General features: G+C 42.9%; 1 protein-coding gene across 4 annotated transcripts in view; it reads right to left on the bottom strand.

The window, feature by feature from the left end:
- LOC124116337 (glutamate synthase [NADH]-like) overlaps positions 1-24166 on the bottom strand; it is a 129130-nt gene that overhangs the window by 12324 nt on the left and 92640 nt on the right. For all 4 annotated transcript variants that reach the window (XM_046477634.2, XM_046477635.2, XM_046477637.2 and 1 more), the window contains 19 exons: positions 17717-17827; positions 17318-17452; positions 16728-16899; positions 16113-16273; positions 15828-15944; positions 15523-15624; positions 13932-14030; positions 13195-13375; positions 12827-12960; positions 12478-12552; positions 11819-12028; positions 11307-11431; positions 10119-10257; positions 9568-9753; positions 6207-6322; positions 5891-6065; positions 5473-5607; positions 4959-5176; positions 4359-4449 (listed from right to left, as the gene is read on the bottom strand). In XM_046477634.2, coding sequence (XP_046333590.2) covers positions 4359-4449; positions 4959-5176; positions 5473-5607; positions 5891-6065; positions 6207-6322; positions 9568-9753; positions 10119-10257; positions 11307-11431; positions 11819-12028; positions 12478-12552; positions 12827-12960; positions 13195-13375; positions 13932-14030; positions 15523-15624; positions 15828-15944; positions 16113-16273; positions 16728-16899; positions 17318-17452; positions 17717-17827 — 2682 coding nt within the window. The remainder of the gene's footprint in view (positions 1-4358; positions 4450-4958; positions 5177-5472; positions 5608-5890; positions 6066-6206; positions 6323-9567; positions 9754-10118; positions 10258-11306; positions 11432-11818; positions 12029-12477; positions 12553-12826; positions 12961-13194; positions 13376-13931; positions 14031-15522; positions 15625-15827; positions 15945-16112; positions 16274-16727; positions 16900-17317; positions 17453-17716; positions 17828-24166) is intronic.

Genomic DNA, 24166 nt, shown 5'->3' with positions numbered 1-24166 from the left:
GCAAGGGTTCATGCGGAGCTTCCGTAAGTATTTGCAACACTAGGGAAAGATCCCAGGCCGGTGCCCGAAGGCGGCCCTTCTTAAGATCGTGCTGTTTGAAACCCTTGATAATACCCCGTATCACCGGCTCTTTGGAGAGACTGGTACCCATAGCAACGTCCCGTACCGTAGCAACGGATGAGACATAGTTGGCAATGGAACCCCCAGAGAGTTTCCAGGTCTCTCGCAAGTGAGACATGAAACGAGCAATATCCTGCACAGATACCTTATCTGGCGAATGAATGTGATGTTTACAACACCACTTTCGTGAAAATAACCCAACGTGCATTATACACCTTCTGGGTAGAATCACGATGCATACTAACGTATGCCCAAGACGCCCGGCAAGAAACACCTTTACTCCTCAGACGCTCGGTGACAACATCCACGTGTGCAGATTGAACTGCCCTGCGTTTGGATGAAGCTGACGGGTGTGAGGGTGGATCAAGAGATCCGGTCTCACAGGCAGTGGAAGTGGCGACTGCGTGACCTGGGTCAGCAAGGGGTACCGCGATCTGTTCGGCCACATGGGCGCGATCAGTAACATTCGACAGCGAACTCCTCGGAGCCGGCTTAGAATGTGTGGTATCAACGCTGTCGGCGGGTAAGCATAAGCGTCCAAGTCTGTCCAGTCTAACGCGAGAGCATCGTGATCGATGGCCCTCGGGTCCGGCACTGGTGATACAAACAACGGGAGTTGATTGTTGAACCGCGTTGCAAACAGGCCGACCATCAGACGACCCAAACGTTCGCACAGCCACTGAAACACTACTGGGTTCAGCATCCACTCCGTGTGGCTCGGATCCTGAGCCCTCGATAGAGCATCGGCCAGTACGTTCCGCACACCTGGGATGTGAGGGGCGCGTATCTGGCACGGGACACTGTCCACCAGAGCGTAAAACTCGAACGTGAGATCGAGTAGCGAGTGACTGTGGGTTCCCCCCAGTTTGTTCACATAGGACAATACCGTCGTGTTGTCGGTCGCCAGCATGAGCCGGGCGTCGACGAGACGATGCTTCTAGTGATTGACTGCGTTGATCACTGCCTTGAACTCGAGACAATTGATGTGAAGACCTAGCCCCAGCCCACTAGAGAGGTGTCTGTATACAGGTTCAACGTGGCCCGGTAGGGCCGCATAGAGTCTCCTGATAAGACATTGTAAGGGACCGTCCACCACTCAAGATGCGGTCGGAGCCGATCCGGGAGGGCGACGGTCGCACTGTTCACCTCCGTTGCTAACAACTGGATTAAAAAACGTTGCAGTGGGCGGAGTTGGAGATGACCCCGTTCCGTGCAGTCCTGGGCTGATACAAGTAGCCCTAACAGCTGTTCCCAAAAGTGAACAGTCTGTTGCACCGCTAAGACTTTGGCAATCATCGCCTGAATCTTGTGCCACCGGTCTGGGGGGGCAAAGAGGCGATGGGACACCGGGTTGAACCGACCTCCGATGAACTGCAAGTTCTGAGAAGGGGTTAACTCGCTCTTGGGGAGACTGATAATCCACCCCAATTGCTCCAAGAGCCGACGTGCGAAAACGACATGGCGTGACATGGTGTCCGTCATTCGATTTGCTACTAGCGAGTCGTCCAGGTACGCGAAGTACCGGACACCCCTCCGGTGGAGGAACCCCACTATGGGGGTGGTTAACCTGGTGAACAGCCAGGGAGCGGATGAAAGAACAAATGGGAGTACAACCCAATCGTAGTGCCTGCCTTGAAAGACAAACCTGATATGTGATGATCCGGGTGAATCGGAACATGCAGATAAGCATCCTTCAGGTCGATTGAAGCGAGCCAGTCGGCCGGCATGATCAGTGCTTTCAACATTCTGAACTTGGGCGGCTTGCGCAGGTAGAACACGTTGAACGATTTCAAGTTGTGAATCATTCTGAGTTCGGCACTGTCCTTCTTGGGAACGAGAAATATCCTGGAGTAAAACCCCGGTGTTATTTCTGGTAGAGCTAACTCCTGAACTGCCCTCTTCTCCACCAACCTGCCGATGGCATCCTCGAGGAAGGGAAGATCGGTTTCCGAATAGAAACCTGCCGACGGGGCAACGGTGAGCGGCGGATTCACTTTGAGATCGAGCCGATAGCCGTACCGAATCGTGTTGACCACCCACGGGTCGTCGAACACTTGTTCCCAATTCTCCCAGTAAGTCTGGAGTCTGGCTCCCACTGGGGAAGGAGAGGGGGGCCTGACAGGCTGCGGCAGGCGCAACTGTCCAGGGCCAAGTGACTCGGGTTCGCCTACGGGCCAACCGAAGTTGGCGCTGTTGGCATACGAAGATGAGAGTCACCTGGAGGGGCCCTTGCCATCCTTAGACGACTTGGGCTTCCCCCAGTTCCCCTTGTTCCCGCGAAAGGGCTGCTGAGAACCCTTACCGGAGCCCTCAGAGCGGGGCTTCTTCCCGGAGGAAGAAGAACCCGACCCCTTAGGCCTGCCGGAAGCAGCATCCTGGGGCGTGCTCTGCCTCGGAGGGGCACCCAGGCGCCTATGCAAGGACCCCACAAGATCCAGTGTGTGCCGAGAGGCCTCGGCAGACCCAGCAGCCTGTTGTCCCTTCAGAACCCCAGGGATCTTGTTATTAAAGAGGGTCCGAGCAGACCAAGGCTGCGAAAGGAGCACCTCCTGATTGGCAGCGTCCAATCCTGAAGCAACCAGATACGACTGGCGCCGAAGAAAATGGCACGTGCCGGAAATAAAGGCTGAAGCCCCGGCAACATACTCCAGGGAAGCATTTAAACCGAGCAAGCAGTTGTAAATGTGCTGGTCACGGTCCGTAGGAAGAAGGCTAAATCCCGCTCAGCAAGGTTGATGCCGGGAAAGCCTTGTCGGACGTCTCGTCGTACACCTTGGAGGAACCCACGGAACCGTGGATTCCCCGCGGTATCGGCAGGGGCTTTGGCATGTCCTCAAAGAGGTCATAAACCATGGCCACGCAGTCCTTAACCGATAGCGGAAGCAACGGTTCGGGGGAAGGACCGGTAACCACGGCAGCCGCAGCCGTACCGGTGGACCCCGCGTCCGAACCCACGGCTAGCTTGGAGTCCACAAGTTTCGACAACAATGCGGCGACGGAATCCCCAGACAGCCCGAGGGCCGCAAAGGGATCCGCCGCAGCCGAGAGGGTGGTACCCGCACGGGGACCCCGACCAGACGAACCGGCCACCACAGGGGTGGAGACTGACTGGACGTACAGTCGGTAATGCTCAAACTCCGCAGGCCCCAGACCTTCGCACAGGGTGCACCGGGTGTCCCCGCAAGGAACCCTGCACCGCGGGCAACGATCGTGGGGATCCCGGGACGACAAAAAATTTAGGCACACCCCGCAACTCCGAGGAACAGGGGTAGAGGGGGTGGAGACTGGGGACAATTCCATGTCAGACATTGTTTGTATTCTATAAAGAAAGAACAAAACATGGTTACAACTCACGCACCACAATGATTCACAAACAAGCATTTTCACAAGAAAATAAACGAGCAATGTGAACATATAACATACACATATAACTTTTATATAAAGAAATAAGTGATGTTAACCCCCAAAACATACAAAAAAATTCCGTTTGGCGGGAAAATTATAACCAAGCGTAGCTACCGCAACGCCCCATAAAATGCACAGTTTATTAGAGAATAAACTATAATAAATATCACCAAATATTCAAGGAACGCTTCAGCAGTAGGTATACACGTCTTGCTACGCAGACGAAGGAGACAAGAGTGAAGGGTGTCACATGGCAGCTAGGTGGCTACACACGTGCTGCATGAGGTAATTGAGATCTCTGTGGTAGATTTCGCTATAGCAGCAGTTGTGGGAGACAACAGCCTCGGTATAACAGTGGTAACGCATTACTTAATGTAATTAAATATAAGTCATAATACTTAATATAAATAGACAAAATAGCAGTTTGAAATGCGACTCCCCATCTCTGTCATTCTTTCCTTCCCTCTCCCATCTCAAACACACCCTCCCCATACCAATAATAAAATGACCAGTCATTTATTATGAATGAACATAGATTGTCCTTGTTTCTTGGACTGAAAACACCAAAGATGACACGACGATTTGAACAATACGTCAAAACATCGCCCTTCCCCAGTGACAATGAAAGTTTGACCAAATGACTGCTCATAGGTATCAAGGAAACAAAACAGCTAATTATCAAATACAGTTCTTCACTACAACTGGTTTTTTTAATCCTAACGCTCAGTCTTATATCTAGAGACTGATGTTGATAATTTGACACAGGACACAGATCAACTGCAGGCCGCCTGAATACAACACTTCCTCCTCCATGTTTGCTGTAGCAGACTGACCTGGAAGACGAGATTGTTCCACTTGGGGATGATGTTACTGAGGGGACAGCCGTGGTCAGACTGGCAGAAGGGGACACCGCAGTCCATGCACCTGCAATGAGGAACAGATCACTGGTTGGTCCACTCAGTACTGCCTGCTACTATCTTTGAAGAATGGCTCTAAATGAACTTTAAAACTTCCCTGTGGGAAACTGTAGGAATCAGCTAGTAAATTGTCCAACATCTTTATTCAAATATGTGCCAAAGTGGTTGGCAAAATTGTTACTGTCTTCTTTACAGAAAGATTTGTTTGTTTGTTGTTTAACGCCGCACTCAGCAATATTCCAGCTATATGACGGCGGTCTGTAAATAATCGAGTCTGTACCAGACAATCCAGTGATTAATATCATGAGCATCGATCCACGCAACTGGGATCGATGACATGCATCAAACCAAGTCAGCAAGCCTGACCACCCGATCTCGCCTTTTACGACAAGCAGAGTCACCTTTTACGGCAAGCATGGGTTGCTGAAGACCTATTCTACCCCGGATCTTCACAGAAAGAGGCAACTCTGTATGACAAGATTTCATTTCGAAGTCTAGGTTGCCATGGCGACTCACCTGGCTGCCTGCATTCGGAGTCCATCCTTGACCTGCTTGTGGTCAAAGATCTCCCCCCAATCCTGGAATCTCTTGGTGGCATCTCTATACTGATACGTGGCCCGCTTGTACTTGACGAAGCCCCGAGTCTTGTCCAGGACACGCTCCAGGTTCTTCTGGTCCATGGTGGAGTCAGGAATAGCAGACTCAATGTCCACAACTTTCTCACTTCTCACTACCTGGAACACGGCAGGCAAGTAGGATCCTGTCATCAGCTGCATGGCTTCACATCCAAGGGACTGAGCATTTACATTTGAGTTTACTTTGAATTACCACACCTGCTTCCCCACACTAGTTTTGTTGCAGCTGACCACTTGTCCAATGGGTATGTTCAAAATTCACCCTAAGAATCATATTCAACAGAATGAAGGATACTTGATTCCTAATATAATTATCATACCTATCAATATAGAAAAATATTAATCAGAATAACTTCTTTATGACTCAAGCAGAACAAAAGGATCCTGGTGTTTACCTGCAAGTCGGTCGTGTCTTCTGACCTCTGGTCCTCCTCGATGTTCCCGTTGATGATGGGCCTCTCCTGTCTCCTCATCTCAGTCTGTTCTTGTTCCTGTTCTTTCATAGCTCGTTTGTACTCGTGGGGGAATACCTGGTTGTCACAGACGAACATTGAGGAGGTCAGGTGGGGGACTGAACATGAGCTGTCATACCACTCTAGAGTCACTGTCTTACATCTACCTTGTAGGCTGTATTAACTGAACTGAAATACAAACTCCCTACTAATTCAGCTTCTGCAAGTTGTTTTAAGGAGTTGTAAAAACATTGTAAACAGGCAAAGGGACATGCCCCAGCAGAGCAGTGAAATCACAATATTACCTCCCTAGATAATTTCCCCTTAGACTAGCATGTGCACCATGCTTGTGAATGCTGACCTTTACAAAGTGTTGTTTTTCTTCACTCCAGTTGTCAAGGATGTTCTTGGCCAATTCAGATCCAGTCTTGTCGACAAATTCTCGGAGAGTCTCATCCAAAAATGTTGCATCCGCAGATGAGAGAGATTCCAGAGCTACAGACTCCTGATTACACAGCTGGTCAAACTTCTTGATTCTGGGAACAGAGAACATCAAGGGGTGTGTAGGGGAACAGATTGAGCACTGTACTACAGAATAATTGTCCAAGCAAAGAGTGTGACATGTTCTTTTTATCAAATTGTCAAAATGATAGAACTTTATTGCAACATAAACTCACTTGTCATAGCAGTAGGCAATGCCACCTGACATTCCAGCAGCAAAGTTTCGGCCTGTGAGACCCAAGACAATGACACGACCTCCCGTCATGTACTCACAGCCATGGTCTCCGCAACCCTGGAACACCAAGCTGAACACTTACTACAGAACATAAGACAACCCTGGAACACCAAGCTGAACACTTACTGCAGAACATAACACAACCCTGGAACACCAAGCTGAACACTTACTACAGAACATAAGACAACCCTGGAACACCAAGCTGAACACTTACTGCAGAACATAACACAACCCTTGAACACCAAGCTGAACACTTACTACAGAAAATAACACAACCCTGGAACACCAAGCTGAACACTTACTACAGAAAATAACACAACCCTGGAACACCAAGCTGAACACTTACTACAGAACATAACACAACCCTGGAACACCAAGCTGAACACTTACTACAGAACATAACACAACCCTGGAACACCAAGCTGAACACTTACTACAGAACATAACACAACCCTGGAACACCAAGCTGAACACTTACTACAGACCATAACACAACCCTGGAACACCAAACTGAACACTTACTACAGAAAATAACACAACCCTGGAACACCAAGCTGAACACTTACTACAGAACATAACACAACCCTGAGGATATCTCAGGAATAGAACCCCACAATACAACTACAGTACTTGTACAATCTCAGGAATAGAACCCCACAATACAACTACAGCACTTGTACACTCTCAGGAATAGAACCCCACAATACAACTACAGCACTTGTACAATCTCAGGAATAGAACCCCACAATACAACTACAGTACTTGTACAATCTCAGGAATAGTACCCCACAATACAACTACAGTACTTGTACAATCTCAGGAATAGAACCTCACAATACAACTACAGCACTTGTACAATCTCAGGAATAGAACCCCACAATACAACTACAGCACTTGTACAATCTCAGGAATAGAACCTCACAATACAACTACAGCACTTGTACAATCTCAGGAATAGTACTCCACAAAACAGCCAGAGTACTTGTACAATCTCAGGAATAGAACCCCACAATACAACTACAGTACTTGTACAATCTCAGGAAAAGAACCCCACAATACAACTACAGCACTTGTACAATCTCAGGAATAGAACCCCACAATACAACTACAGCACTTGTACAATCTCAGGAATAGTACTCCACAAAACAGCCACAGTACTTGTACAATCTCAGGAATAGAACCCCACAATACAACTACAGTACTTGTACAATCTCAGGAATAGAACCCCACAATACAACTACAGTACTTGTACAATCTCAGGAATAGAACCCCACAAAACAACTACAGCACTTGTACAATCTCAGGAATAGAACTCCACAAAACAGCCAGAGTACTTGTACAATCTCAGGAATAGAACCCCAAAAAACAACTACAGTACTTGTACAATCTCAGGAATAGAACTCCACAAAACAGCCAGAGTACTTGTACAATCTCAGGAATAGAACCCCACAATACAACTACAGCACTTGTACAATCTCAGGAATAGAACCCCACAATACAACTACAGCACTTGTACAATCTCAGGAATAGAACCCCACAATACAACTACAGCACTTGTACAATCTCAGGAATAGAACCCCACAATACAACTACAGTACTTGTACAATCTCAGGAATAGAACCCCACAATACAACTACAGTACTTGTACAATCTCAGGAATAGAACCCCACAATACAACTACAGTACTTGTACAATCTCAGGAATAGAACCCCACAAAACAACTACAGCACTTGTACAATCTCAGGAATAGAACCCCACAATACAACTACAGTACTTGTACAATCTCAGGAATAGAACCCCACAATACAACTACAGTACTTGTACAATCTCAGGAATAGAACCTCACAATACAACTACAGTACTTGTACAATCTCAGGAATAGAACCCCACAAAACAAGTACAGTACTTGTACAATCTCAGGAATAGAACCTCACAATACAACTACAGCACTTGTACAATCTCAGGAATAGAACCCCACAATACAACTACAGCACTTGTACAATCTCAGGAATAGAACCCCACAATACAACTACAGCACTTGTACAATCTCAGGAATAGAACCCCACAATACAACTACAGCACTTGTACAATCTCAGGAATAGAACCCCACAATACAACTACAGTACTTGTACAATCTCAGGAATAGTACCCCACAATACAACTACAGCACTTGTACAATCTCAGGAATAGAACCCCACAATACAACTACAGCACTTGTACAATCTCAGGAATAGTACTCCACAAAACAACCAGAGTACTTGTACAATCTCAGGAATAGAACCCCACAATACAACTACAGCACTTGTACAATCTCAGGAATAGAACCCCACAATACAACTACAGTACTTGTACAATCTCAGGAATAGTACCCCACAATACAACTACAGCACTTGTACAATCTCAGGAATAGAACCCCACAATACAACTACAGCACTTGTACAATCTCAGGAATAGTACTCCACAAAACAACCAGAGTACTTGTACAATCTCAGGAATAGAACCCCACAATACAACTACAGCACTTGTACAATCTCAGGAATAGAACCCCACAATACAACTACAGTACTTGTACAATCTCAGGAATAGAACCTCATAATACAACTACAGCACTTGTACAATCTCAGGAATAGAACCCCACAATACAACTACAGCACTTGTACAATCTCAGGAATAGAACCCCACAATACAACTACAGTACTTGTACAATCTCAGGAATAGTACCCCACAATACAACTACAGCACTTGTACAATCTCAGGAATAGAACCCCACAATACAACTACAGCACTTGTACAATCTCAGGAATAGTACTCCACAAAACAGCCAGAGTACTTGTACAATCTCAGGAATAGAACCCCACAATACAACTAGAGTACTTGTACAATCTCAGGAATAGTACTCCACAAAACAGCCAGAGTACTTGTACAATCTCAGGAATAGAACCCCACAAAACAACTACAGTACTTGTACAATCTCTGGAATAGAACCCCACAATACAACTACAGCACTTGTACAATCTCAGGAATAGAACCCCACAAAACAACTACAGCACTTGTACAATCTCAGGAATAGTACTCCACAAAACAGCCAGAGTACTTGTACAATCTCAGGAATAGAACCCCACAAAACAACTACAGTACTTGTACAATCTCGCGAATATCCAGCTAGATCTAGCTGTTATTACAAAATGGTCAGGATATCAAAAGAAAAATGATGAGTAAAGCCTCTGTATGATTTGGCAGTGACATTCTTACAGATACACTGCATTCAGTGACACAAGGAAGTGAAACACAAGACACCTCACCTCACAGACAGCAATAGCCCCTGAGTTCCTCACACAGAACCTCTCAGCTGCCTGGCCCCGGAAGAAGGCTTTGCCTGACGTGGCTCCATACAGACACACGTTCCCCACAACGATGTTGTTCTCAGACTTGAAGCTGACTGGCATATCCTTTGGTGGGTAGATGACAAGCTCGCCTCCAGACAGACCCTGATAACATACAGTTTAAATGTGTTAGCCTGTCTCCAAAACTGCATACAAGCTCAACTTGGGTGTGTGTTCAGTGACAGTCAGTATCACAAGCTTTTGCAAACCCAACTCACCTTCATACTAACAAGGTTCTATGGAACTGTTGTTCCTGTGTGTGTCACCTATATTGCTGGTTTGTCACAGTAGTCTGCCAATGTTCAAGTCTGGGCCAGGCGCACTAGTAGTAGTAGGTACAGTGCTACACAATGAGCCAGACACACACTCCTCTTTCACCGACTCTAATGACATGGATTACTAGGGACGTATTCTGCCTGCACTTCCCATGGGGTTGGAGATATAATAGTGCCAGGAAGCTGCCGACTCACCTTGCAGACATAATCGTTGGCATCTCCCTCCAGTGTAACATGGACTCCCTTAGCCATGAAGGCACAGAAGCTCTGACCTCCAGACCCAGTCAGTCTCAGCACAATGCTGTTGTCGGGTAGGCCCACCTCAACAAACCGTCTGCAAACAGAATATCCTCAATACAGCCTATACCGGTAACTAAACATTTACTTCCATCAGGCACATTTATGATGTGTCATATCCTCTGGACCTCATCCTATTTACTACCATCGGCCACTGCTATTGGTGTAGTCTCTGGTCCTCATCCTATTTACTACCATCGGCCACTGCTATTGGTGTAGTCTCTGGACTTATTTACTTATTCTATTTACTACCATCAGGCACTGTTTTGTGTGTTATATCCTCTGGACCTCATCATATTTACTACCATCAGGCACTGTTTTGTGTGTTATGTCCTCTGGACCTCATCCTATTTACTACCATCAGGCACTGTTTTGTGCGTTATATCCTCTGGACCTCATCATATTTACTACCATCAGGCACTGTTTTGTGTGTTATATCCTCTGGACCTCATCCTATTTACTACCATCAGGCACTGTTTTGTGTGTTATATCCTCTGGACCTCACCCTATGTACTACCCTCAAGCACTGTTTTGTGTGTTATATCCTCTGTACCTCATCCTATTTATTACCATCAGGCACTGTTTTGAATGTTATACCCTCTGGACCTCATCCTATTTACTACCATCAAGCACTGTTTTGTGTGTTATATCCTCTTGACCTCATCCTATTTACTACCATCAGGCACTGTTATGTGTGTCATATCCTCTGTACCTCATCCTATTTACACCCTCAAGAACTGTTTTGTGTGTTATATCCTCTGGACCTCATCCTATTTACTACCATCAGGCATTGTTTTGTGCGTTATATCCTCTGGACCTCATCCTATTTACTACCATCAGGCATTGTTTTGTGTGTCATATCCTCTGTACCTCATCCTATTTACTACAATCAGGCACTGTTTTGTGCGTTATATCCTCTGGACCTCATCCTATTTACTACCATCAGGCACTGTTTTGTGCGTTATATCCTCTGGACCTCATCCTATTTACTACCATCAGGCACTGTTTTGTGCGTTATATCCTCTGGACCTCATCATATTTACTACCATCAGGCACTGTTATGTGTTTTATATCCTCTGGACCTACCTTGAGATGTGGTAGCTGAGGGTTGAAGCAAATGCTCGGTCTTCGTTAGTGACCTTCAGTTCAATGACAACCTGCTTCGTGCGACCTTCGAACACATCAGCTGCCTTTGCTATAAGAAAGTTGTCCTGTTAACAAAGTAGAGAGTTTTCTGTGAACATGGATATATAACAAACAAAAACACTATCATCAATATAATGTAAATGACCCTAAAATATCTGATAGAAGTCCTACATGATATCTGGAACTTAAAGTGCCATTCGGTTCAACAATCTTATATTGTAGGATTCATTTCATGTGTAGTGTAGTGTAGTGTAGTGTAGTGTCTAGTCAGTCAACTACTGCCCAGTGAAACATTGGATAGCAATTGCTCTAAAATAATTGTGTAGATTGAGTTATTCCAAGAAAAAAATGAGATAATATAAGATCTCAGATGATGAAATCATTCCACAGACAACAGTTAATAAAGCAGATGCTCCCATCTTTAATAGTTGTAGGACAGCGAGTAGACCTACCAGTCTCTTCTCAAAGCCAAACAGCTGTTTGACAGTTCCCCCCTGGATGCTGACGCCAGGCCGGATTTCCAGCGCGTTCTTCAGGATCTTGGAGAAGTCCAGAAGCTGAGCCTTTGGGTTCTCTGGGTCTGGACTGAACTTGAGCTTGTCCGTGCGTCCGATCAACTCCTGGATGGACCTCACACCAATCTTGGCCATCAACTCACGCACCTGGGACAACGCAGCAGGAGTTCTTAGTCCAGAAGTGTTAAATATGTAACTTGATAGAGAGAATTAAGCCTTGGTATTTCTTGCATCTAGACAATTTGGCCCTTTGGTTTTACCCTCGTCACAGGTTTTACATTTTCAATGAAAGCTGAGGAGGAGTGTTTTAACTATAACACAATAACTGGCCAGAAGACAAACGGAAGGCAGCTATTTCAAGCTATTTTAAGCCTCTATGGGGAATATATGTCTGTCCTTTTCACCTTAATATACAGAATGTCCATACCAGGAAGAAACCATCATTAGTTATGGGTATGAGATCACAAAGACAGATTTGTAACATGATTTGTATAATGACAGATAGCATGGTTTTTTTAATCTATCCGTGGGTTGACTATAGGATACAGCAGTGTCTCACTGTGTCTGGAGACAGCAGGACCAGCTGCGCGACTTACCTCCTCCGCCAACAGGAACAGAAAGTTGACTACGTACTCCGGCTTCCCAGCAAACTTGGCCCTCAACACAGGGTCCTGCAACACCACCACAGTTCACAACATCCACAATCAGCTTTATAGATAATCCTGTACCTCATCTAAACCACTAAAGCCCTCCATGTACACAATGGGGTGATGGGGCCACATTCTACCCTCCAAGTACATGAAGTTATACTGCGACAGTCCTAGTCTGTAACAGACTGTATACTGGAGGCCATACAAATAACAGTGAGGACTATGTAATCTTTGTGTCAGCGAAGAGAAATCAATCAGAATCAAGAAAAGTTGTTATTAAAATGTTTGGCTTTACCTGTGTTGCTATGCCAACAGGGCAGGTGTTAAGGTGGCACTTCCTCATCATGGTGCAGCCGAGTGCTATGAGTGGAGCTGTACTGAAACCGAACTCGTCTGCTCCTAACATGGCAGCGATCAGGACATCCCTTCCTGAAACACAGGGAACAGAGCACTAGTCAACACTAACACTGCTATATGAATGCTATATCGTATGAAGCTTAACTCCCTTCTTTCCAGAGGTCATCCCATCCTGGCATGCATGCATAGTTGCCATATGTAATGCCTTAGCTTATGGGTCCTACTTTCATGTTCGCAGTGAACATTCGTCAATTTCTTCTAATGCATTGTACGGATTTGTTCAAATACCATTCCTATATTTCTCACCTGATCTAATCTGTCCATCTGCCTGTAGCACGACTCTAGACCTGAGGTCGTTGAGGACCAGAGTCTGGTGAGTCTCTGAGATCCCAAGTTCCCAAGGCAACCCAGCATTCTTGATACCGGTCCAGCTACTAGCGCCAGTGCCACCATCATGTCCAGATATTGTGATATGCTCCGCTTTGCCCTGAACAAGATACACGCAAATGCAACAACTTCCCTTGTTGTGCCCAATTCTTGCATTCTTATGATATATGTTATCAACAGAAAACATTTCTTCCTAATTATATATGGAATTCTAAAATTTCCCAATTAAATTATGTCAAGTTTCTTAAGAATGTCAGCTATATTGGCTCAATGAGAAACATCAATGAAAATTAGGTTACTATTTTCTCAGTAAAAGAAATGCTTGATAGAAAGTTTTCCATTGCTTGGTGATCGTGTGGTTTTCAGCTCACCAGGATAATAAGGGGTTCATTGTTATTTTAAATGTTGACAACTTATTGAAACAAGTGAGCATATCCTACATTTCTGTTGTCAGTGGGTTACTTCATGATTGCTCAAACAGGGACACTGTTAAAGAATTGTTCAGCGACCTATCTTCACTTCCTGGATCCCAAACCATGAGGAAAACAACAAATCAGGGATATGGGTAGTGAGATGATATTGGTGTGTGAATATGTAAAGAATGGAGTACATTTGTTCTTATCTATTGGTTACTGATGAATAAATGCGAAGTTCACCTTGGCAACACCTGAGGCAACAATACCAACTCCCATCTCAGACACCAGCTTGACACTGATCCGGGCATCTGGATTGGCAGCCTTCAGGTCATGGATCAACTACAAACAGAAACACACATCACAGACTCCTCCAGTTTCAGGTCATGGATCAACTACAAACAGAAACACACATCACAGACTCCTCCAGTTTCAGGTCATGCATCAACTACAAACAGAAACACACATCACAGACTCCTTTAGTTTCAGGTCATGGATCAACTACAAACAGAAACACACATCACAGACTCCTCCAGTTTCAGGTCATGGATCAACTACAAACAGAAACACACATCACAGACTCCTCCAGTTTCAAGGCATGGATCAACTACAAACAGAAACACACATCACAGACTCCTCCAGTTTCAGGTCATGGATCAACTACAAACAGAAACACAAATCACAGACTCCTCCAGTTTCAGGTCATGGATCAACTACAAACAGAAACACACATCACAGACTCCTCCAGTTTCAGGTCATGGATCAACTACAAACAGAAACACACATCACAGACTCCTCCAGTTTCAGGTCATGCATCAACTACAAACAGAAACACACATCACAGAATCCTCCAGTTTCAGGTCATGGATCAACTACAAACAGAAACACACATCACAGACTCCTTTAGTTTCAGGTCATGCATCAACTACAAACAGAAACACACATCACAGAATCAACCAGTTTCAGGTCATGCATCAACTACAAACAGAAACACACATCACAGACTCCTCCAGTTTCAGGTCATGGATCAACTACAAACAGAAACACACGTCACAGACTCCTCCAGTTTCAGGTCATGGATCAACTACAAACAGAAACACACATCACAGACTCCTCCAGTTTCAGGTCATGGATCAACTACAAACAGAAACACACATCACAGACTCCTTTAGTTTCAGGTCATGCATCAACTACAAACAGAAACACACATCACAGAATCAACCAGTTTCAGGTCATGCATCAACTACAAACAGAAACACACATCACAGACTCCTCCAGTTTCAGGTCATGGATCAACTACAAACAGAAACACACATCACAGACTCCTCCAGTTTCAGGTCATGCATCAACTACAAACAGAAACACACATCACAGACTCCTCCAGTTTCAGGTCATGCATCAACTACAAACAGAAACACACATCACAGACTCTTCCAGTTTCAGGTCATGGATCAACTACAAACAGAAACACACATCACAGACTCCTTTAGTTTCAGGTAATGCATCAACCACAAACAGAAACACACATCACAGACTCCTCCAGTTTCAGGTCATGGATCAACTACAAACAGAAACACACATCACAGACTCCTCCAGTTTCAGGTCATGGATCAACTACAAACAGAAACACACATCACAGACTCCTCCAGTTTCAGGTCATGGATCAACTACAAACAGAAACACACATCACAGACTCCTCCAGTTTCAGGTCATGGATCAACTACAAACAGAAACACACATCACAGAATCCTCCAGTTTCAGGTCATGCATCAACTACAAACAGAAACACACATCACAGACTCCTCCAGTTTCTTGACACAAAGTGTGCACACACCTCTGCCAGATCCTCGATGGAGTAGATGTCGTGGTGAGGGGGAGGGCTGATGAGACCCACCCCAGGGATAGAGTGACGTGTGCGTGCAATGTCTTTTGTCACCTGAAATAGGTAATAAATCCATATATCACCATGACAGAAACATGTTGTAATTTTAGCAATTTTAGAATTGATCAATAAAAACACCTATGCTACAAAGCATTTCAAAACTAGAAATCATTGTAATAACTGCATGATGAGAGGGTACAGAACATCTACCAGTGCCAGTGTGAACTACATATGTTCCCCAACACATGGACTCAGACCTTGTATCCAGGCAACTCTCCTCCCTCGCCTGGTTTGGCTCCCTGCGCCATCTTGATCTGAAGCTCATCTGCGTGAGAGAGGTAGGAACTGGTCACGCCAAACCTCCCTGATGCAACCTGCAACAACAAACAGAACATATACCTACGTCTACTCCTTATTACTGGATACACTTCATAAAATAAAATCTGTCAAGAAATATGAAGTGTTAAGTCAAACGAGTATCTTAATTCCCTTGATGTTAGATAATTAGATTCCCATAATTAGATATTAGGAGGAACACCAACCTGTTTGATCTTGGACTTGGTGTTGAACTGTGGGTCCTCGTTGAGGTACCTCTCTGGGTTCTCCCCTCCCTCCCCAGTGTTGGACTTGGCTCCCACTCTGTTCATGGCCATTGCCAGCGTGGTGTGGGCCTCATAGGAGATGCTGCCAAAACTCATGGCCCCTTATATCACAACATATCATTCAGTAACATCAATGAAGCCAACAGAAATATTATACATTTTTGGTAAATGGAAACTATTATTGCAAATAACATTATTCAATTCATTTTCTACATAGAAAGTAAGATAAACAGTCCAAAAGTTATTTCAGAACCATATCAACAAACACGTTGGTTCCTTTGTATGTGTTATAGTGTTACGCCACGTTTAGCCCATGTGGGGAATCAAATCCGGGCCTTAGGCTTGACAAGCAAATGTTGTAACAACGAGGCTACCCCACCACCTGCATGTGGAGAGGTCAAAGTTTGTGATGCACATAATAATCAGCAGTTTATTGATATTTTTGTTCACAAAAGAATGACATCATGCCTAAACTATTAATACATTGTCTTAGCATTCAAAATTTAAAAGACATGATTATTATATCAATGTAGACAATGATTAATACATGAATACCTGTGCAGAATCTCCGGACAATGAACTTTGCCTCTTCAACTTCAGCAATGTCCAGTGGGTGGTCAGAGAAGACGAAGTCCATCTGACCACGCAGGGCACACTGCTGGGACGACTTCATGGAAGATTCCACAAAGCGAGAGTAGGCATCCTTACTATTGGTCTTGACAGCCTCCTGTTCACACAGGACACAATACTTGCCAGCAAATTACACAACATGTCTTACTAACAAGGCAAAAAGTGAGCAGGGCTCACTTATACACCCGACTTCAACTCAAACATATTTCTAAGTTCAAAATATGAAAAAAGCAATATTTTCTTAGAAAATCCACTTAACAAAATAGGTATCCAAATATAGAAACTGTACCCCCAACTGGAATAGAATCAATGAAGGAGTTATCAAGGTATAGGTCACACAAATGTTGAAGTAAAAACAATTCTCTGTTTGTGGATGGGCGGCGGAATTCCTTGGTATAACTATATAACCCCACTCTTTTAGGTGGGGGCATAACTCTCCAGAGTTGTATGTTAAAAGTCAAAGCAAACACTGTTGAGAGGACTATTGATGTGAACAAGGAGACCAGCAGACTGACCTGTAGATTGCCGATGGTCAGAGGGTCGTTCATGTGTTTCTCCCCCCCGTCTCGCCAGTGGTAGAAGCCAGGATCAGCCACAATGATGTTGTCACATTCTCGAGACTTGTAGGCAAAAGAGTGACGGTTCAACAGCTGGAAAAGCATATGACTGTAAATTAGATTCAGTAACTAATGAAACATTTTTTTCAAATGAGAAATATCTTGCTGCCATTAGAATTAGGTTTCATTGTCTAACGAGTTAAAAGAAAATACATAAATTCTTACGGATAAGATAGTGCCTGAGGAGCTATAAGCTTTGACAGTGTACTATGGGAGAGCATATATAACACTCCAAGTCCCGGGTCTGTTCCACTCCCTTTCTTTAACATGAACTTGCTACATTTATAGTAAACTTACCTCTGTAGCCAGAACCTTGAAGTTGGCACCCCCAATCCTTGAGGCTGTTCCCTCGAAGCAGCGGTCAACGACCTCTTTGTCCAGACCAACTGCCTCAAAGATCTGGGCCCCCTGAAATCCACCCAATACATCCTGCAGTGTGCATTTAGCAGAAACAAACACTCAAACATAACACTGCAATGTATTACTGGTACACGGCTAAACCCGGATACATGACTTGAAGAAGAGGTATTGCCATACAATCTAAATGGGTGGTTATATGGAGAAAATATGTAAATAAGCCTATTCTTTGGGATTTATCAATAATGTAATACATTCAAATATTCCTGGTACAGCTAATCTCAGATGAATAATATTTCCAGTACAAACTGCTGTTGGTTGTTGTCACTGTGTTACTTCCTTTGATGATGAATTACCAGCTTCTCAATTATGAGATTGTTCCAAACAAGCAGGTAGATGTCAATGAATGCAATCATTTTGTCTTAAAAAATTAAAAGTGCATTTCCAGTAGAAGAAAACAGCAGTATATCATGCTTTAATGTTATTGTCAATATGTTGTAGGAACAAGCAGTCTCACAACCACCCAACATTACTTTGGCCAACACAGTTATTGTCAATATGTTGTAGGAACAAGCAGTCTCACAACCGCCCAACATTACTTTGGCCATCACAGTTATTGTCGCCAGTAACAGCTTCTCAAAGTGTTGTCACTGTCTGCCCAACATCTCAGGCAACAATATATCATGTGTTAACATCTTCACGTTACATAACTCCTAGGGTTCAAGACTGATGATGCACATAGAGCACAAGTGTTATATTACTTGTTTATGTATCTCAACCATATCCAACCTGAAAGTATCATTTGTGGAGTACCAGGGAGTAGTATAGGTAATAGGGGTTCTGGCTCACTTCCACTGGAGCCGGATTTATATACCTATACTGCTACTACAGATGGAATTTTTTATGCGTAAATGATTATGTGATTTAATGATAGTCATGAGATTGGTCCCAGCTCACCAATACCTGGGGCCAATCATTGCTTTAGATGAGTCTAAATGGTAATAAAAATATTCTTTATTATTTTTATCGATAAAGCGATATTCAACATTTTTATTAAGTTCTTCGTTCATTTTACTAGGAGACCAGACTATATAACTACACTCTTTTTGTAAATTGATAAGAAACAATTGATAACCGTATTTGGTTGGTTTGACATCACTGATATAATAAAAACCTTGTGGTAATTCTTTCCATTGAATAGCTTTCTCCATTATTACATATTTATGTTAGCATTTGTCTAAATGTAATCACACGATAGTAAACAATCTATTTTTAATCTCCAACCAGTTCTTTGGTTTTGGCACGGAATAATTGACGCGCTTGTTGCCTCCCCTGTTCTATGAACTTTTTTTTCTTGTCTTCGCTAATACCACTGGTCTTACGAGATTTTGATCGAATCTCCTGCTTCATTTCATTGTATTTGGTGAGTTCCGACAGCACTAAACGAAACTCATCCTCGGATATCTTACAATCGGCCATTGCTGTCGAAATATGATCCTCAATGCTGTTCAACTTTGCTTCGGCCAGTATCCGAATACTATCGTGTTTTAATGCTTTCTTTTGTAACCTACGAGAAATGAATTTTATCGCTATTCCTGCCAGTCCCGAGACTCCAGCGGTTATTTCCATGCCGAGCACGATAGGCGCGGCGATTATAGTTGATAGTAAACCGATACCCGCTACACCGAGTCCCATGCCAGATACTAAAAGCACGGTATCAACTCCGTCCAGAGCATTCACGGCTCTGCGATACTTTTTATACAATCCAAGTCTCAACTCCCTCTCCTTCCCTATTCAATGTTTTATGTCGCTTATTTGATGTAATCGAAATCCATCAACAGTTTCCATCTTTTCAAATGCTTCACCGAGCGTCGGATATAAACTCATAGTGTATATTACGATCATATAATAGTCTTTAATTGGTCTTGCTTAAATGTTTTGAGACTATACATCAATCTTATCAGATGTATATTATACGGCAAGAATATCTTAGAAAGAGAAATGCTGTCACTTTTAATAATTTGGACCCCCTCGAGGGTTGCAACAGGCGATGCTCCGATATGAATAATACTGCAACGTTGACGCTCGTGTTTCTTGAGCCATTTAATCGATAGACCTGGTAATATATCGAAGGCATCTTCCAGTGCATCTCCGAACAAGACTTCAATAATAAGCGTAGAAAGATTAGGTATTGCACTCAGGTTAACTTTAATATCTTCGAATTCAGTAACCAAATTTAAAGTAACATTTTTTAAGGCCGGACGACTATATAACATATGACCTGGGTTTTCTGGCAGGGGGGTAACTAACACACTTTTTCGTTTTGACGGGATATAAGCCGCGAGTACGATGCCACTATTTATTATCTTAGTTAAATTATGTCCCTTACCCATCATCACATAAGGTGGGGTAATGACGATATTCAGTAGCCACTCGATGTTTGCTTCGATCATAGTCCATTTATTATCATCGTTGTGAGTAATATTGTACGAAGTGTTTTTAAGGAGTCTACTAACATCAACATCGCTTAAATCTCCTAGATTACCCGTGAATGTGACTTCTTTCCGATTGTATACATTATCGTGTAAGTGTAAAGCGTATAACTTACCATCGGTACCGGGTTTACCGAATCCTTCCGTGTCTCCGAGATCGGAAAGCGCAATTGTATTACATTGTCTTACTGTTCCAGGGCCTGATGCATCAACCATTATTTTTAATATGGAGTGTTACACTTAAGTATCATATATGTACAGGTTGGTGTTTTACATCTAATACAGAAATTTTGAGGTCTGAAATAATACCACACTTCAATTTTTTATATTGTAATGACGAGAAAGATTCCGTTCTACCGCTATTATATTTTTCATTTTTCACTGGAATAGATCTGAGTAGAGTTGAAGGACTTTCTAGTTGAATATTATCCGTCGTGCTTATTTGATCAAGATGGATGAACAACTCTTTATAGGGAACTAAATCGGGTAATTTAATATAAGGATGTGCACCATCTAAGCGACTAAATTCCTCTCTACCTGGTTGGCCAAATACAATTATATTTGGACTATGGTTGTATTTCACTGTCCCAGTCGCCTCATTTTGTGTGAGACTAATTTTATTAGGCTTAAAAATTTCATCATTGAGTGAGCTTACGCTGTAATACCCATCAGGTATAGTAATGGATTTGCTAGTACCATATGAAGTTATTATCATTATCCCATTATTATTTTTTATAGCATTTATATTGGTCCACCTCGGGTAATACGTTACATCACATAGAGCGACTTCGAGTTGTCCATCCGAGTTATCGATAGTACGAAGCAGTTGAATAGACTGACCATTTGTTATTCCCAGGAGTGTAACATACATATCAAATATACAATGATACTATATCATAACTTAAATATGGAATTAACCATTATTTTTAATATGGAGTGTTACACTTAAGTATCCTATATGTACAGGTTGATGTTTTACATCTAATACAGAAATTTTTAAGTCTGAAATAATACCACACTTCAATTTTTTATATTGTAATGTTGAGAAAGATTCCGTTCTACCGCTATTGTATTTTTCATCTTTAACTGGAACACATCTGAGTAGAGTTGAAGGACTTTCTTGTTGAATATTATCCGTCGTACTGATCTGATCAAGATGGATGCACAACTCTTTATAGGGAACTAAATCGGGTAATGCATATACAGTCACTGTTTTTTTGGGTGGTAATAATGCTGACTGTCCAAGTCCAAGTGTAATTGCTAAGTACTCGTAAATAATTACACCTTTTTCTCCAGTGTATATTTTCACTGTCCCATTCGACTCATTTTGTGTGATACTCATTCCATTAGACTTAAAAAATTCATCATTGAGTGAGCATACGCTGTAATACCCATCAGGTATAATGAGTTCTCTGTCAATACCATTGTTTTCACCTGGTATACTCATCTTATTATTATTTTTTATAGCACTTATATTGGTCCACAGTGGGTAATACGTTACGTCGCATAGAGCGACTTCGAGTTGTCCATCCGAGTTATCGATTGTATGAAGCAGTTCAATAGACTGACCATTTGTTATTCCCGGGAGTGTAACATACATATTAAATATACAATGATACTATATCATAACTTAAATATGAAATCGACTCACATTACTAATCAATCGATTATAGTAACTGCCTCCGGTGCTGAGTTTACCGTTAAATTCCACGATATCTTTGGAAAATACAGTTTCACGGCAACTAACGATAAAATGATTGACGATTGGTTTAACCGTCAGATGCAATTTTGGCAGAATCAGTTAAACTTTGCCGTATGGTGTGCCACAACGGGATGTGGTGTATCTGTTAATGCCCCAGGATTTAAACTATATAAGTCTGTTATATTATTTCACGTGTACTACCAGATTAGACGTATACTTAAAGAAATTAGTGCTCCATTACCGATGGATCCAGCATGGAATCATGCAAATAATCATTATAATAAGAGGGCCTTCGAACGTATTTGTAATGAATTTAATGTTTCTACGAGTAAAGATTGGCGTATTAGTGGACCTAGCCATGGTCTAGGTATTCCGTACAATGGACAAAGAACTATTAAAGATAAAAGCGATTATTTAATTAAAGCGGGTGTGATCCCTTCAGGCTTTGCTCTCTCGGATAAACAGTTTAGAGCAGATCGTATGAACTTTGAGAGTGGCATTCCTTATCTTATAACAAAGTTTGTGCAACCAAACGATACAACAGATGCTTGGAATGAATTTCTTAATGATAAAACGGAAAATAATTTTACTAACCCAGGATTTGAAAGAGTTAATGAATCGATAAGAACTTATGTATGGGCAATTCTCGGAGCACAATCGCAAACACGAACGTCCATTATCGGTACTGGGACGGCGTTTGATGCGCAAAAACAGTTTGTCTCAAACGTGGAGGACGCCATTAATTCACCAGTTGACATACCATCGTCTATAAAGCGTTTTCAAGATGCATTACAGTACGCTCAATCCAAAGTGGACTTCGTTTATGCGCCGAGACTATACATGTCTCCGAGTAATATGGAACTTAAGATCGGTCAAGTGATAGGCTATAATAATAAAATTGTTATCGCTACCGATCAACAAAAACCAGGTATAAATTCAGATATTAACGTTGAATTAATAACTCAAACGATCACGGGTGAAAAGGGAATAGTCAAGCCGCAAACACCACATGTTTCACAACCATCTACTAACGCTCACGCACAAGTACCACCACATATTGAGGCTAAAAATCAACAACATATCGATGAAAAAACAGCGCTTGTAGTGGGTGGAGTCTCGGTTGGCTTACTCATGATTTGGTGGTTAAATAGTTCTTAGCGAACTGATTTGGTTAAATAGTTCTTAGCGAATACGTACAACAGCCCTGCAATTGCTACGATCAACCCCCACAAGTTTTGACTAAGCCAAGTGGTGGTCTTAGCTAATAAATTCAATAGCCAGGAAACAACACTCCCTATTATACCGGGAAGTGCGGCCGCGGCTTTCTCAGCGAGCTTTCCAAGTGCTGAACCTAATGCTTTTATATTCGCTAAATTGTTTAATTTCAATATAAACAATGTCTTCGCAATACGGACGCAAGTTAAACCCACAACGTAGACTTCGAGATCCATTAGGGGTCAAAGCAATTCGTCAGTCTGTAACTATAACTAATAACCCTAGTACCATAGATCAGAATCAAACGCTTCTGGTTCGCTTTCCTAATCTCGGCGCACACGATGTGTTAGTTCCGGGAACTGTCCGACTAGCGTTTACGATTAGTTTGACTTCTACAGACGTTAACAGGGAGCCCGTTCAGAACATAGGTCGTGCTATCGTTAAGAAAATCGCGATTAAAATTAGCGGTAATGAGGTTTTGAGTATCGACGATAGCGATGTATACTATTGCTACATGGATCTCTGGAGAACGGATAAAGAGCGGGAAAACTTACAGTACCAAGGTATTTGTAATAAGAACACATTGAGACTGCGCGTGGGTGCTGAAAATGGTGTTGATACCAACGAAAAAGATAAGGCCGTTGCCGACGCATTAGGTAACAGATTCTATATTCCCCTAGACTTTGAATTACTAGATTCCCACATGCCCTTTTATCAAGCATCCCTAGGTGATAGGTTAGAATACGAACTCACTTTTAATGACTACGGTAGAGTAATCAGATCTGCTAATGAAGATGCTAGCTATTCCATTGACAATATATCGCTGGAGTACGATATGATAACGGATCCCGAATTAGCCAGACAAATTCGTAACCAGTATACCGGAAGTTTAGCCATTTTGTACGATCGCGTGCTGCGACACCGAAAGATCACGAGGGACAAAAAAGATACGATGTGGAATATCAATCTTAACATCCCCAC

Source organism: Haliotis rufescens, unplaced genomic scaffold, assembly GCF_023055435.1.
Source record: "Haliotis rufescens isolate VD_foot unplaced genomic scaffold, xgHalRufe1.0.p SCAF_5, whole genome shotgun sequence".
Classification (NCBI taxonomy): Eukaryota; Metazoa; Mollusca; class Gastropoda; order Lepetellida; family Haliotidae; genus Haliotis; species Haliotis rufescens.
This window is presented reverse-complemented; position numbering and strand designations above follow the sequence as displayed.